The sequence below is a fragment of the Dermacentor andersoni genome, chromosome 8, assembly GCF_023375885.2.
Source record: "Dermacentor andersoni chromosome 8, qqDerAnde1_hic_scaffold, whole genome shotgun sequence".
In the NCBI taxonomy this organism is placed as follows: Eukaryota; Metazoa; Arthropoda; class Arachnida; order Ixodida; family Ixodidae; genus Dermacentor; species Dermacentor andersoni.
The window spans coordinates 80,956,194-80,970,507 of record NC_092821.1 but is presented as its reverse complement, the minus strand read 5'-3'; the positions used below and the strand labels follow the sequence as shown (position 1 = coordinate 80,970,507).

General features: G+C 45.4%; 1 protein-coding gene across 3 annotated transcripts in view; it reads left to right on the top strand.

Moving 5' to 3' along the window:
- Nucleotides 1-14,314, top strand: part of snama (something that sticks like glue) — an 81,216-nt gene that overhangs the window by 50,722 nt on the left and 16,180 nt on the right. For all 3 annotated transcript variants that reach the window (XM_050185467.2, XM_055074930.1, XM_050185465.2), the window contains exons 5-12: nucleotides 261-299; nucleotides 4,333-4,421; nucleotides 6,010-6,112; nucleotides 8,556-8,674; nucleotides 8,911-9,080; nucleotides 9,532-9,961; nucleotides 10,528-10,771; nucleotides 12,714-12,774. In XM_050185467.2, the coding sequence (XP_050041424.1) occupies nucleotides 261-299; nucleotides 4,333-4,421; nucleotides 6,010-6,112; nucleotides 8,556-8,674; nucleotides 8,911-9,080; nucleotides 9,532-9,961; nucleotides 10,528-10,771; nucleotides 12,714-12,774 (1,255 nt within the window). The remainder of the gene's footprint in view (nucleotides 1-260; nucleotides 300-4,332; nucleotides 4,422-6,009; nucleotides 6,113-8,555; nucleotides 8,675-8,910; nucleotides 9,081-9,531; nucleotides 9,962-10,527; nucleotides 10,772-12,713; nucleotides 12,775-14,314) is intronic.

Below are 14,314 nucleotides of genomic sequence, written 5' to 3'. Positions count from 1 at the left end.
GAGTGCTTATTTCTGGTTAAAGCCTGTCGGGAATGGGTTTAGTTCAGTTTCAAAGGTTTTCAGTTGGGCTTACTATCTCGAGATTTACTCTGGTCTTAACGCATTTTGATTGACCGATCACTGCAAGTTGGACATCCCACAGATTTGAGACAAATACTGCAGTACCCACCTGCCGTTGCCTTCTAGGGCTACTCTTGTGTCTGGGATGCAAGTGTTTTGTCTAACCCATGTCATCTTCTTGCCTCCCTTTCTCAAAGCAGACTAGTTCTCCTGGTCGTAATTATGAAAAGCTGGCCAAGGTGAGTGTCTGTGTATCTTATGGGATAAAGTGTTTCGTGTTAAGATTGTGCAGCGTTGGGCTGATGTGTTGGCGCACTTTTCAAGGCACGGATCTGTACGAAGCCTTCAGGTTTTACAACAAACGGCTGTTAAGGATGCCTTACGTTATTTCGAGGTTCTCTGTGTGTGTAAAGCTAAAACTGCCAATAGGTGCACTCGGTTCGGTGCCAGCAAGAAATTATCTGTGTTCTAACTGCAAATCTCGCAAACGCACAGGTCCGAATCTCGCTCACTGCACTAAAGCTCTCGTGTTAAATGCCCCACTTGTGGAGCTTTTTAAAATTTTTTTTAAATATTATTTTACTATGCGAGCAAGAAAAATTATGAGCTTTTAATTCAAGTTCAGTGTTCTCTTTCATAATGGCACACAGTGTACAGATGGTGAAACTGACAAAAGATTGCGCAGGACGGGAAGATAGCAGTAATGGGCATGTCCTGCGATTCTATTTTTTGCCAACTAACTACATGCTTTTTAGCTGCACATTGGTATTGAAAAAATGGTTTGACAAAGTGAGGCAGAGCAGCAATGGTGAGTTGGTACTATGGAATACTGGAGCGCAGTACTGTTGAAGGCACAGTTGCACACAATTCGGGGTGCAGTAAACAGGCTTGTTCACTGTGCAACCAGATGTAATTGATTTTTACATGTCACTAAGGCCATTGCAGCTTGCCTTGCTTACTGCATACAACAAAGCCGTTATAGCTCACGTCGCTCACTCCATAGAGTTTATGCTACAAATGCTAGAAAGAAACCTGATGGTGGTGCCAGTCTTGTGTTATTGGTATGGCAGCTGGGCCAGAATTAGTTGTGATGGTTGGTACGTGAATTAGTCTTAACTGCAGCTTTCTGCAAGCAACCTGATTGAAGCTAATTGTCATTGCTAGTTATTAGCATGCCAGTGACTAGTCTCATTTAACTCATTATTTCTCTTTTGAGTACTTTGATATTATAAACCCTTATGTGTTCTGTAGAACATCAAAAATACTTGCCTGTTTTGATTGTTGCAGCCCAGATACCACCCAGATTTAGTGGTGTGTGACTTGTTGGGCATTCAAAATTAATAGTATACTATGAATTAGTTGATCATGTAAAGCACTTCTCTAAGTATAAATTCACGACTAGTGCAGAAGCTGTAACATTTTCATTTTCTTTCTTTTACACTTCTAGTGTATCTATATTGTTGGTGTCAGCGTTTTTCTGGAGATGTTCCATCACTCAACAGAATTAAACCTCAGAGAGATATGACAGAAGCTGCAGTGTCTTCTCTTTTCCCTGCTGGAATCCATGGTTACTGTGGTAGTTAAACAACTGCAGCATCACGTTTCTCTCTAGCAATCTTTGTACAAAACTATGCATATGACTTGATGTACTGACATTGCTGCTGATGGGAAACAAGCACACTATCTTCAACACGCTGCCCAACTGTATGTTGCAACAAGACACACATGGAACTTACTGGTCAATGCCAAGCGATTCCCTTTTTTCTGGAAAATCACTGAATCCTTCATTTGCTGTCAGACTTTTTGTTCTCATGTGTGCTAGTCTTTATTAAACCTGTCTTAAAATGTAAACTATGGTTCAAAGTGGGACTGTTCCCAGGGCCTGCACAAAATCAACACAGGATCAGACACCACTTCTTGACTGCTGTTTCATTATGGAGTCAAAAACTTTGGTTTGCCTGCAGCATAAATGGTTTACCCTCAAGATTGCAGTGAGCTACATTTAGGTACAGCTGTAGTTTGTTCTAGTTTGCAAAGTTGAAGAATGGTGAGAGGCTCAATACGAGCTCTTTCACTATCCTTTGTCAAGTTTGTAATCTTCCAGAAATGTACCAACTCATCCAGCTCTCTTCTGCCTCATCTTGATTTGTGGTGCAGTAGAATCTCATTATAATAACTCCTCATATAAGAGTCATGTACTTTGCAGATGGGGTTTGCATGTCAGCACCACGTATAATAGCTGGTAGGGTATGAGTTAGTGGGATAATGCACTGCTCACTGTGTCTGCGAACTGTGCACTTCACTGCAGGCAAGCTTCCTTCTGACGGTCTAGTTCAGTTGCTGTTGAGGCTGTCAGGTGTTTATGAACCGGAAACAATTCAAAGGAATAAAATGTAGCAGTGATAACGCAAACTGAAACAGATGCTGAAAAGCATGACAAGGCTGTCAGTTGTGGCAGGAGGGCACTAATCTTCCAAGAATAATTCCTGGAAAGTTCCTCTATGATTTTACCTTCATAAAGCTGTGAACTTGAATAAGTATTGCTTCATAGCATGTATGCTGCAAACTTTGCTCACGCACATGTGCCGCCCTTGTCTGACACAGGATATCTTCACTAGTTGCCACCAGGGCAGTGCTATGGTCTTGTTTCATGGTGTCTATCGTACAACTCGGATTTCAGGGAGCAGAAGTGTTAATTGGGTTTCTGTGCTGTCGGTGGCAGAAATAAAGAAAAAGGAGTTCGGTTAAACCTGAGGAGTGTGAGAAGTAAATGCCAGCACTTTTGGTGCACCCCAAGGGCTTGCATCAGAGCAATGAGCAGGCCACGCGAGTTTATACTAGAGGCCTTGGTTGCTTTCTCCAGAATCTCCACTTCACATTATTACTGTGCAGAGTAAACGGGAAGAAAGTGACTACTTTTGTCATTTATCATCTGACCAGATCTTTCTGATTGGACAAAGCTTTCTTTTATGATGTAGAAAACATCAAAGTGACGAGGGTTACAATGTGGGCTTGTTGGTAATGCATCTTCAAGGGGGGTATGGTAGTGCGATTCAAAGACAGGACAAAACAGGACATCGATACTTGGTGGACTTCTTTTTAGGATATTGTCATGGGTAAATATAGAATGCAGGGTTCTCGTAGCTTAGCAGTAAATGTTGCTCGATATCCAATACCGCACTGTCACCCCTTCTCATATTTAGTCGACGTGCATGCAGCAGTTATTCAACAGTGAGAGCCTCATTCTTCAGTTGTTTCATGCGACATACGAGTTGTGTATTGAACTTATAGTGGCTGTGTATCCTTTTCATTGCTTGCAGATGGGAGTAAGATCCTATACATGTTTCGAGGGTCTTTTGTAGTTTCAGAAATGCAGGGGAATTGATTACTAATTTAGCAATATGTGGAGCTTGATTTGCTCACAAATGCAAGCGCTGAATGCAGTAGGTAGCCTACAGCTACAAGTTTGTGAACATTGTACTGTGTTCAGTGCACTGGTACTCGGGTTTCACTGCTATCATAGAGTGAAACATGAGAAATGGATAAATATGAAATATGCAGGCCATGCATCTCTGTGCTCCATAAAGGTGCACCTCTGTTGCTGTTGCCTTAGCTTAGTATCTCTAGGGTCTTGGCATTGCTTTTTTGTTCTTAAGAAAGAGTTGAGGGGTGGGACAGTACTTAGGGCATTAAGAGGGCGAATGCAGTGCAGACGTTAGTGGTTCCATCCGAGAGGGAAGTATAACTTTAGGAAATTTGCATTTTGTGAGCAAAATTGATGCAGAGGATGTTGCACCACAAAGCAACTTTATCTTGCTGCGGGCTTAATTTCACCGATATTCCTCGGTTTGCACCATGAGATTCACAAAATGAATGTGTGTGCACACGCATGAAACACGAACTGTCCAATGGTTGAGCAGGAATGGGCTGTCTGTACGTACACAGCTATGCACCCTTCACATGCGAAATACATGGGATTCACGTCCCGTGAAGTTTCACAGCGCAACCCGAAAGCATAATTCTACACCAAGTCCTTTCCATGCTTTCTTGACACATTGACTGTTACAATGTTGTATCTTTGGTCACGAGCAGAGGGCTGTCACCACTGGCTTGGTCCTGTCTTCACAGGGTGGAGATGTGTTGGGGAGCAGGCTCGGTGTGCTGTCCTTTCTTGGCTTGCATTCAGTTTGGTTAACTAATACTTGCTCATCTCTGTGCCCCTTTTTTTTCTCTCTCTCACTCTCTTGGTACCTGTTGGATTGGCTGCCACAGACTGCAGATCTGGCCAACTCGTCAGCCAGTGAGGATGACAAGATCAAGGCCATGATGTCCCAGTCGTCGCAGGAATATGACCCTTCCAAGTGAGTGGCAGCCAGTCTGTTTCACACTACTATTAGCTGTTTGGCGCACTTTGCTCAAAACAGTATCATCATAATCATCATCATCATTGTTATTATTAGCCTATTTTATCTCCAATGCAGGACGAAGGTCTCTCCCTGCCATCTTCAATTACCCCTGTCCTGCGGCAACCGATTCCAACTAGTGTCTGCAAATTTTCTAATTTCATCGCCCCACCTAGTCTTCAGCCACCCTCGACTGCAATTCCCTTCTCTTGGCACCCATTCTGTAACCCTAATGGTCTACCGGTTATTTAAACTACGCATAACATGACCTGCCCAGCTCCATTTTATTTCTCTTAATGTCAATTAGAATATCGGCTATCCCCATTTGCTCTTTAATCCACACCACTCTTTTTCTGTCTCTTAACGTTGACTCCTAACATTCTTTGTTCCATCGCTCTTTGTGGGGTCCTTGTTCTCGAGCTTCTTTCTCAGTCTCCAATTTCTGGCCCATATGTTAGCACCGGTAAAATGCACTGATTGTACACCTTTCTTTTCAATGATAATGGTAAGCTTCCAGTCAGGAGGTGACAATGTCTGCCGTATGCGCTCCAACTCATTTTTATTCTTCTGTAAATTTCCACCTCATGATCAGATTTCTCTGTGAGTAATTGACCTAGGTAAACGGAACTCCTTCACAGACTAGAGGCTGACTGACGATCCTGAACCCTTGTTCCCTTGCCTGGCTATTGATCATTATCTTTGTCTCCTGCACAATACTCTTCAACCCTACTCTTACTCTCTCTCTCTCTCTGTTAAGGTCCTCAATCACTTTTTGTAACTCGTCCCCAGTGTTGTTGAAAAGGACAATGTCATCTGCAAACCAAAGGTTTTCGAGATATTTGCCGTTGACACTCACTCCTAAGCCTTCCCAGTATAGGATGGTCGTATTTGAAATAAGTCTTCGCAGTTTATGCATAGTCATAGTTGCCAACTCTCCAGAGTTTACCATAGAGTTTGTGAATTTGGGCTCATTATGATACTTTTCACGAAATATTTTCTCCCTTATTGGTCTTGAACCTTCCGTTGAAAATCGGCAACAGATATGCTAGGGAAAAGTCATTATCAGTATGTTGCTTGTCAGTTTTTGCTGTTTCAAGTTTGGTGCTGCTTGTGTTCTGCATCTAAATGTTAATAATGCACCTATATGTTCCACAAAAGGTGTGTGTGCTTAGGGAAAGCATTAACAAAAAATGCGCGCTATTTCCTTCCCCCTCTTTTTTTCAGTGTTATTCCCTTGGGTTTTCTACAAATATTAAAGTTCACCGATTGCCAGGTATGCGTAGTGGCTCAGAAGAGGACAGGAGAGGTTGCTGTGTAACTAGTATCAGCTTCCTCGCAAGGTTACAGGTTACTGCCACAGTGCCAAGATGCATAGGGTCTCATTATGTGCTGCAGCCACTGCTCTGCGACTTCAGTAAACTCACAGAGGACAACAGAACTATCCACGGTGTTTGATTGCTGTACATATTTGTCTCGATTGTGCAAGCAGCAACATTGGAGTGCGTGTTTGAAGGCATTGACATGCCATTTTGTCGATTATTTGCAGGTATGTGAAGAGCCGTAGCATGACGGGGCCACTGCCTCCCAACTACACCTGCTTTCGGTGCGGCAAGAGTGGACACTGGATCAAGAATTGCCCCACCAACAATGTGAGAAATGACTCTATGGCCGTTTACTTGCGACTCTGTCAGCAGACAGTTGTAACCCAACAACAAATTTATTTATTTATTTATTTATTTATTTATTTACATATACTGCAGCCCAATATAGGGCTATAGCAGGAGCGGGAACATTATACATTACTATACATTACACTTTGAAAACACGAATATACACAAAAAGATTAATAATAGAAAAGAAGTGCATTACATGTTGGTGAACTGCTTACTAGTGGTATCTATAAAATCTTTTAGTGATAGTGAACGAATGTTACCGGGTGGAGAATTCCAAAGCTCTGTTGTACGTGAAAAATGAACTGTACTTGAATGTGTTAGTACGGCCATAAATAGGTGTTATGTTCAAGGCGTGGGAGCTATGGGTGCTTCAGGTACAACTTGAGGTAGTAAATGTGATATAGTTACAATCAGAAAGACCAGAGGTGGAGTTGTTAATTGCATATAAAAGTTTTAAGGCTTCAATGTGATAATGTGAAAGTAATGAATGTTCAGAGATCGTTGAGCTTGTGTTAGTAAGAAACTGCAGCTGTAACGTTAAAATGATTAAATAAATAAATACATTCGAACCTACTTAAAAGAAAGAGGTCTGGACACCGACCACAAAATTATTTAAAATAGTTGTTCATTGTGAACAAAGCTTCCGTGGGGGAGCCGAAATGTAAATAACTATTTTAAACCATTTTGGACGGTGTAGAGACCTCTTCCTTTTAAATATGCATCATCCTGACCAGACGAGTTTCCGTCATACTCTCCACTTCATACAGTGGAACCTGTTTACATTGAATTATCCTGTATATGATACAATTTCTGAACATGGTATAGTTAGGATGAGAATATAGAGCAAAAAATTACGGTTACATTGAACAAAGATAGCAACGACTCCCGATGTATCGAACCTCAAGGTGCGAAAAAGTGCCCCCAGCAGTTGGCTTTCACTCGTGGCGGTGGGGAAACCTGCCGACACCACAAAAGTGGTTTAGCCCGGTGACATATGGGTGGCTCTATCCCTCCCCTTTCCCTACCGTAACCGCACCATGGTGGGCGAGCTGTTGACAACCCCCTGCAAAAAAAATCATTCTGGCCTGCTTCTAGGACTTCCTCAGATAGCCAATCAGAGGCTCTTGTCATATAAGTGAAAGTTGCCTCGCTGCTATTCTTGCTCGTGCTTGCACCTTGTGGGCCTTCTCCTGCGGTGTTGCCGTGATGGCTAGTGTGTAGCGGCAGAATTTGCCTTTTGTTGTGAAGCCCAAAATCATAGAATCGAGCGCAGGGAGAAGAAGTTGTACATAACTGCAGTTTGTGAATGAGAGAGCTCAAAAACAAGGAATACATTGCCGACATCGTACCGAACATAAGTGAAAGCAGGCACTATGAGGAAAGCAACAAGGATCTTTTGTCCACATCCTCCGAGGTACTAGTCTGGCGCTTCTGCGCGAATGTGGAATGTAGTATCCCCAGCTGCTCCGACTCCTTGGACAATGTGGAGAAATGTGTAGTTGCAGGCAGCGAAGTTGCTTAAGTGGAAGAATATACAGGACTATTTCATGCGAAACTAAGCTAGTTTCATCAGCAAAGTGCATTTATAAATGGTATGTGCTTTTATGATGTCCGATTTGTATTATGTTCCCATTTGATACATCACCATTCCGTAATGTTCCCACATCTTGCACGGCAGCCACATAAATTTAGCAGCACTGAGGCAAACTCACACTCTCACAGTACTACGCAGACAATAAATGTATACTCGCTGTTAAACCTGTAAAGCCTCATCCGTGGCCCTGCCCTGAAATGTCGGGAAGTATGCGATTGTCAGTGCCGATAAGCATGTCTCAATAACATTGCAATTTTTGTCATATTCGTAAAGCCAGGTTCACCGTAATACAGCTGTGTTATGCGGTGAAGCACATGCAAGTTATTGTGGTGAAGCTTATGAAGAGTGGAAAGGGGCCACTCTCACAGAACATGTGTCCCTTAATTATACATGCACGCAGTCTTCAGACACAGTGCGAGTGCTGAGATGTCCAGTAACTGTACTGGAAGTCATTCAGAGCTGTTTCGTACATCGCTGTGGCGATTGGGCAGTCATAATTTTATGTTTTTGTGGCTGTCACATTGTTTTTCCCACTGTCCCTTCCAAAATGTGTCAAAGGTGTTCTACTGTACACATTTTATTTCTTTGTGCTGTCTACAACATATCAAAGCATTTGTCATGTTCACATATCTCGTCCTGTCATCTTGACTGTTCACTACTTTGACCGATGAGGGCAGAATGCAAAAAAAAGCTAATTGATTTAGATTTAGGTGCACATTAAAAAAAAGCACAGTCGTAAAATTAATCTGGAGCCCCCTCCACACTTCTCTCACACTTGTTCACTTTCTGCATGATTAATTTCTTGCTGCCTTAATTGTTTTGCAGATTGAGGTGAAGCGGAGCACAGGCATCCCACGCAGCTTCATGGTGACCGTGGATGGTCCCGACCACAAGGGGGCGCTACTCACCAGCACGGGCGAGTTTGCTGTGCCGTTGATTGACCAGTAAGTGAGATTGACTGTCTTGTGCTTATGCCTTTCTTATGCTTCAGCCAGGGTATGTCAGAGAGGCCAGTCTCTTACTCAGTTAATTTGATTGGCACGGGCTGAAGAATTGCCATGTACTGAAGGGATTCCCTTGCATGTGCTTGTTCAGCCCATGTGGCAGTGTTCTGTTGCTCTTGTTTAGAGCCGCCTTGGTTTATACTATAACTGGCTTGCGTGGTTGTGTGCGTGTGCAGCGAGGCTTACAAGGAGGTCAAGAAGGAGAAGCCTCCCTTTGTGCGGGAACCCACGCCAGAGCCCGTGCAGGAGCCGCAGCTGCCGGACGAGCTGCTGTGCATGATCTGCCACGACCTGCTGCAGGACGCCGTGCTCATTCCCTGCTGCGGAAACAGCTTCTGCGATGAGTGTGAGTGGTGCCTTCTACTTAGCTGCTATGGAAGCAGAGAGTGTTCACTTTGTTGGGTGGGCACCTGCATCGGAGCGGGAGGTGCTCCCAGATGGAACAGGACAGCAAGCGTTAACGGGAAACTTCGATATAATAAACACGGATATGACGAAGCGAGGGAGCTGCTGGAGGCTGGTAACGTTTCTCACACGTCGTTTGGGGTCGCAGTTTCGCACAGCTTGTCATGTGACATGGGATGTGTCTAATCTCACATTGTATAATCAAAGTTTTTAATGTGTTGTCTCTGTGGGGAGTTTGCTGGGACTGCACCAATTTGTCGTAAAACCTGGGATGTTGCAAAGTCTGGGGGCACATAACTAGTGTTCTGCTGTATAAAGGAGTCCATAAGAAAACTTGGAGCCTCTTGCCTCGAGAAAATGTTTTTAAATTTTCCATGCTCTGTATCGCGCAGGTGTGCGCCAAGCACTTCTGGACTCGGAGCAGCACGAGTGCCCCGTCTGCCACGAGACTGACATTTCGCCCAACAATCTCATCCCCAACCGCTTCCTGCGCACTGCAGTGCTCAACTTCAAGAACGAAACGGGATACACGCGGATCCGACGCGGGCAGGTGGCAGCTGCCTCTGCCAGTGCCGTCACTGGGGCCACCAGTACCAGCGCAGCTTCGTCTCCGCAGCTTGCGGGCGGCGACGAAGGCTCGGCCACCCCTCCCCCGACACAGCCCGACGAGCAGGACACTGACAAGAAGTCATCACCAGAGAAGAAGGCCCCAGCGAGCCCCAAGGAGGAGAGGACGGCCGAAGAAGAGGCAGATGAAAGCACTTCGTTGGAAGTGGCAGGGGCCGCTGTTTTGGACGACACGAGCCGGAGCCCAGGCATCGGGTGAGTTGTAGTGGCCTCGTTGTACATGCTGGTTACTGGTAGCCAGGCAACGCCACGCAGGCTGTCCTACATGGCATGTTTTTCATGCAGATTACATGCATTTTGTATAGAACAGGCGACATTTTCAACTGCCATATGTTATGTTGGCCTCAGCCAGAAAGCAGCCTCCGTCTGAATGGAAGATTATTGTTCGCACACACCGGAGTTGTGTGCTCAGCTTTGATGAAAATTCGGCTTTCTTGCAGCCCTTCTGCATCACAATCTTTTGATGCTGATAGACTGATAGTACAGCTTGTGTTTGTTTGTCAGTATGTGAAGTCATCAAACAATTAAAGATGACAGAAAAAGCAAGTCTCAGCATGGAGGTAATGTACATTCTTGTTGAGATCATTAGCATTAATGTGCCGAAGCACTTCATGGTAGCTCTCCGCACAAACTTTAATCTAGCTCTCCTCTCGGTATCAGTAGGACAATGTCAGTGGCACCTGTTCACTAAGGGAACCTAACCAAACTGCATACATAAAAACTTTCATGGCACCTTTTGACGTCCCGCTTTTGTCTCTCAGCACGCCTAGCGAGAACCCACCGGGAACGCCCCTTGCGGACGAGAATCCCGATGAGCCTGCGGGGCCAAGCCTGGATGAGGCTCTGACCATGTCGCCCCAACACCGGTCTCACGACGAGAACTCTCCACCGTCTCGCATGCAACACACGGGTGGAAGCCCGTCGTCGCTCGGCAACGGCGAGGAGAGCGTGTGCGCCATTGCCACTATCACAACGCGAGTGCCATCGTACACGGGACCCATCACGGTGAGAGACACTGTGGTCCTGCCTGCCTAGGCGCTCCTCTCAGTTAGCCCATCTCTATAAAGCAAATGTTATGTTGGCATTGTGGGGCTGATTATCTCTCAGAAACGAAGGACGTTTACTGCTTGAGCATTGGATGTGATAACATTGCCAGCTAGCCGAATAATGCAAGAATTTGTTTGTTGATGAGACATGTTGAGGAATCTAGTAGACTTGTGCGAATACAGTTGAACCTCGCAATAACTTAATTGATGGGGAATGCGAAAAAATCTGGTTTCGCGAGTTTCGTTGTTACAAAATTAGACAGCACGAATAGGTAATGTGTCGCAGAATTAAACTTTACCGTCAAAACTCCATTAGCCTACTTTGGCAAGCTTTGCTCGAGGATATGTAACCTCATTGCAGAGAGTACAAAGTGCGCCGCGTGCGTCCATCAGCAGTGGCAGCGCTTCTGTGGAGCAGTATTCTCAGTCATTTGCTTTCGGACATACGATCACTTTTGTGTAATTTTGAGTAACTTGGCACCGTACGCAGAGCAACAGCACTCTGCGCATACTCCAGCGCATGCTATCACCCGTAGGCGCCTACGCGTCCGGTGCCGAGTGCGAAAGTGATTGGATCTTGCATACCCGAAGGCAGTTTATCGAGATTACGGTTCTTTTGCGCAAATCTACGTCCAGCACCAAATCTGCGCACAATGCCTGTCGGGTGGCACCAAAACCAGCGTTCTTGAAGCAAAGGATTCGTATTCCCGGAAGTAGCTCAATCGTGGCCCAATGCATGACTCCATGCTACGACCGCCATCTCAAGCGCCATAAACGCAGATTTTCTTATTCTTCCTGCATTTTTCTCACCAAAATGCACATGACGTGCTGCACTAGGTGTGCAAAAACAGTCGTCACACGTCGGTAACAGCATGCACAACGCTTCAAACGGGCAATCATCAAATAAGATGGCAGCCATGACGCGCTTCCAGCGCATGCGATCGCTTTTGCTGCTTCATTGTTTTTGTAAATAAAAATGGCGGCACCCAAGCAAGTGTAATGTGGGGGTATTTTATGCAATTTTAGTGCAAAGCAATCGCATTTAAGCCCATTTTGGAGCCTGCTAGCCTTGCACGAGTAGGTAATTGCCAGGTTACATTCCATCAAATTTCGTTGATGCGGGATTGTAGCACAGCAACATTTCCTTGTCGAGAGGCACGAAATGCATTGAGTCCTATGGGCATTCGCCAGGGATATGAAAATATTTCGTTGTCGCAGGATTTCAGTATCGTAGGTTTCGACTGTAGTATATGATATTCACTACGGCTGGAATCTCAGTATTTGAAGTTTTCGAAGTGTCCTCAGTGAATGAATATACTTGTTATTTCAGATATAAGCCGCACTCGCCAATTACCACACCCCAAAAAAGAAATATAATAAGGAAAAGAAAAAGGAAGCGATGCACACATGGTCTGAGGAAATAACTACGCACAACTCCCAAACCTGTGTAAAAGCAGTCGCCATTCTTGGATACACAAACTGTCCACGTCTTATCTTAGGCCGCCATCAACTCTTATTAGTTTTGATATTAGTTTGTAGTACTGAGGTGTTATTAACATGACACGAAGCTGAACCGAAACTGAATCGTTATTCTGAAAGTTCGATCTTCTGAAGTTCGTAGTACTGAAATATTTTTACATTGAAAGTATAAGCAGTCAGCAGGGGATTTCAGAAAAGTTTGTTAATCTAAAAAGTTTGTTAACCTGGTGTTCGTAGTAACGAGGTTTCACTGTATTAGTTGGCAGAGGCAGATTAATTGAGAACTCGGAATTGCTGGACATTGACTGAAGAAAGGAACCAGATTCAGGCTGCCTTTGGTGGCCACAATATTGTTGAGAAAGCAGCAGGTGAAGCGAGTAGGGGAAACTGAACTTCTTTTTTTTTCCCTTGCGCTCATGCAGCTGCCAGGGCGTTCAAATCGAGATTCTCCAATGGACCATCCTAGGGTACCATCTGGGCGAGGTGAGCCACTCAAAATGCTTATTTTTTGCTCGCTGCACCGTTGTCCTGCCATGCATGTGTCGTTCGTCATTTGATGAGCTTTTGTTATGATATTGTCCCGCGAGAAGAAAGGGGAAGACGGTTCGAGGCCAGTTTGAGAATGTGACTGCCGGGGATTTCTTCACGACCGCAGTGGCTTGGGGCTTGTGAAAGAAAGGCTTGGCCTCAGAATTGCATATCGAGGAGAATGTCTTGTCTCGGGGATCAAGCTTGAACTTTCTGCTGACATTTTTGTAAAAGCACCTGTAGCGGAAGTGTGAAGCTGTGTCTCCTTTTCTACAATTACCCAACCCCACTGGACTACAGTCAAACCTGGCTATATCGAACTCGCAGAAAAACGCCTATCAGTTCGATATAGAGCATAATTCGATATAAGCCTGCTAAATAATTGGATGTCATAAAAGCACATACCATTTATAAAAGAACTTTATTAACGAAACTAGCTTAGTTTGACATAAATTAGTCCTGCATTTTCTTCTGCTTGGGCAATTTCGCTGCCTGCGACGCACCCACTTCCCCACGTTGTCTAAGGAGTCGGAGCAGCTGAGGCCGCAACCTTCCGCATTCGCGCAGAAGCGCCGGACTAATGCGAGAGCACCAGTCACTTCGGAGGATGTGGGCAAAGGACCGTAGTTGCTTTCCTCAATGTGCCTACTTTCATTTGTGCTCGGTACGATGTCGGTGATGTAGTCTTCGTTTACCATCATCTGCACTCACAAACTCGTCCACCGTTGATTCGAATGTCCCGGAAATTTTGACAACTCGCTCCAAACTTCGGCAACACCGGCAACGGCTTCGTCGCATTCATCAGAATTTACAGTTCTCACCGAGCACGCGGAAACCGGCACGTATGAAGAACCACTCGTACACGGCCGTGCGTACGCGTCGGGCGCTATGGGCACCGGGTTGAGAGTCTGGCCGCTGTAGCCCTAATCGTGCCGAGAGTGCTCCTCGGAATCTTACACGCTGCGGGGACATCCAACTTCTCATCGCGTTCGACGCGTTTTATGATTTCGAGCTTCACGACGAAAGGCGAATTCTGCCGCTTCATCACGGCAACACTGCGGGAGAAGGCCCACAAGGCGCAATCACGATAAACCAGAGAAGCAGCCAGACAACTCGCACTTTCACCATCTTGCATGAAGAGAGCACAAGAGCCTCTGATTGGCTGTCTGAGCAAGCGCTGTAGGCGGGCCAGGATCATTTTTCGCTGGGGAGTGTCGTTAGATAGTGATCTAAAGAAAGGAAGGACGCTTGATTCTGCAACCCGTTAGGGAGCACGGCGGGCGTCGTCAGGGGAGAGGCGGTGGCAAGTGAAAGATGATAGAGAAAGAGGGAGGATGTGGCCTAATAGACTCCACTATGCGCGACAGGGGGAGTGTAGACGGCTCGCCCGAACAGCCCGAGGCAGCGCGGTCACGGTAGGGAGAGCGGTTGGATGGAGCCGCGCCGCCGGGTTTCCCCGCTACCGCGAGGGAAAGCCAACTTCTGGGGGCACTTT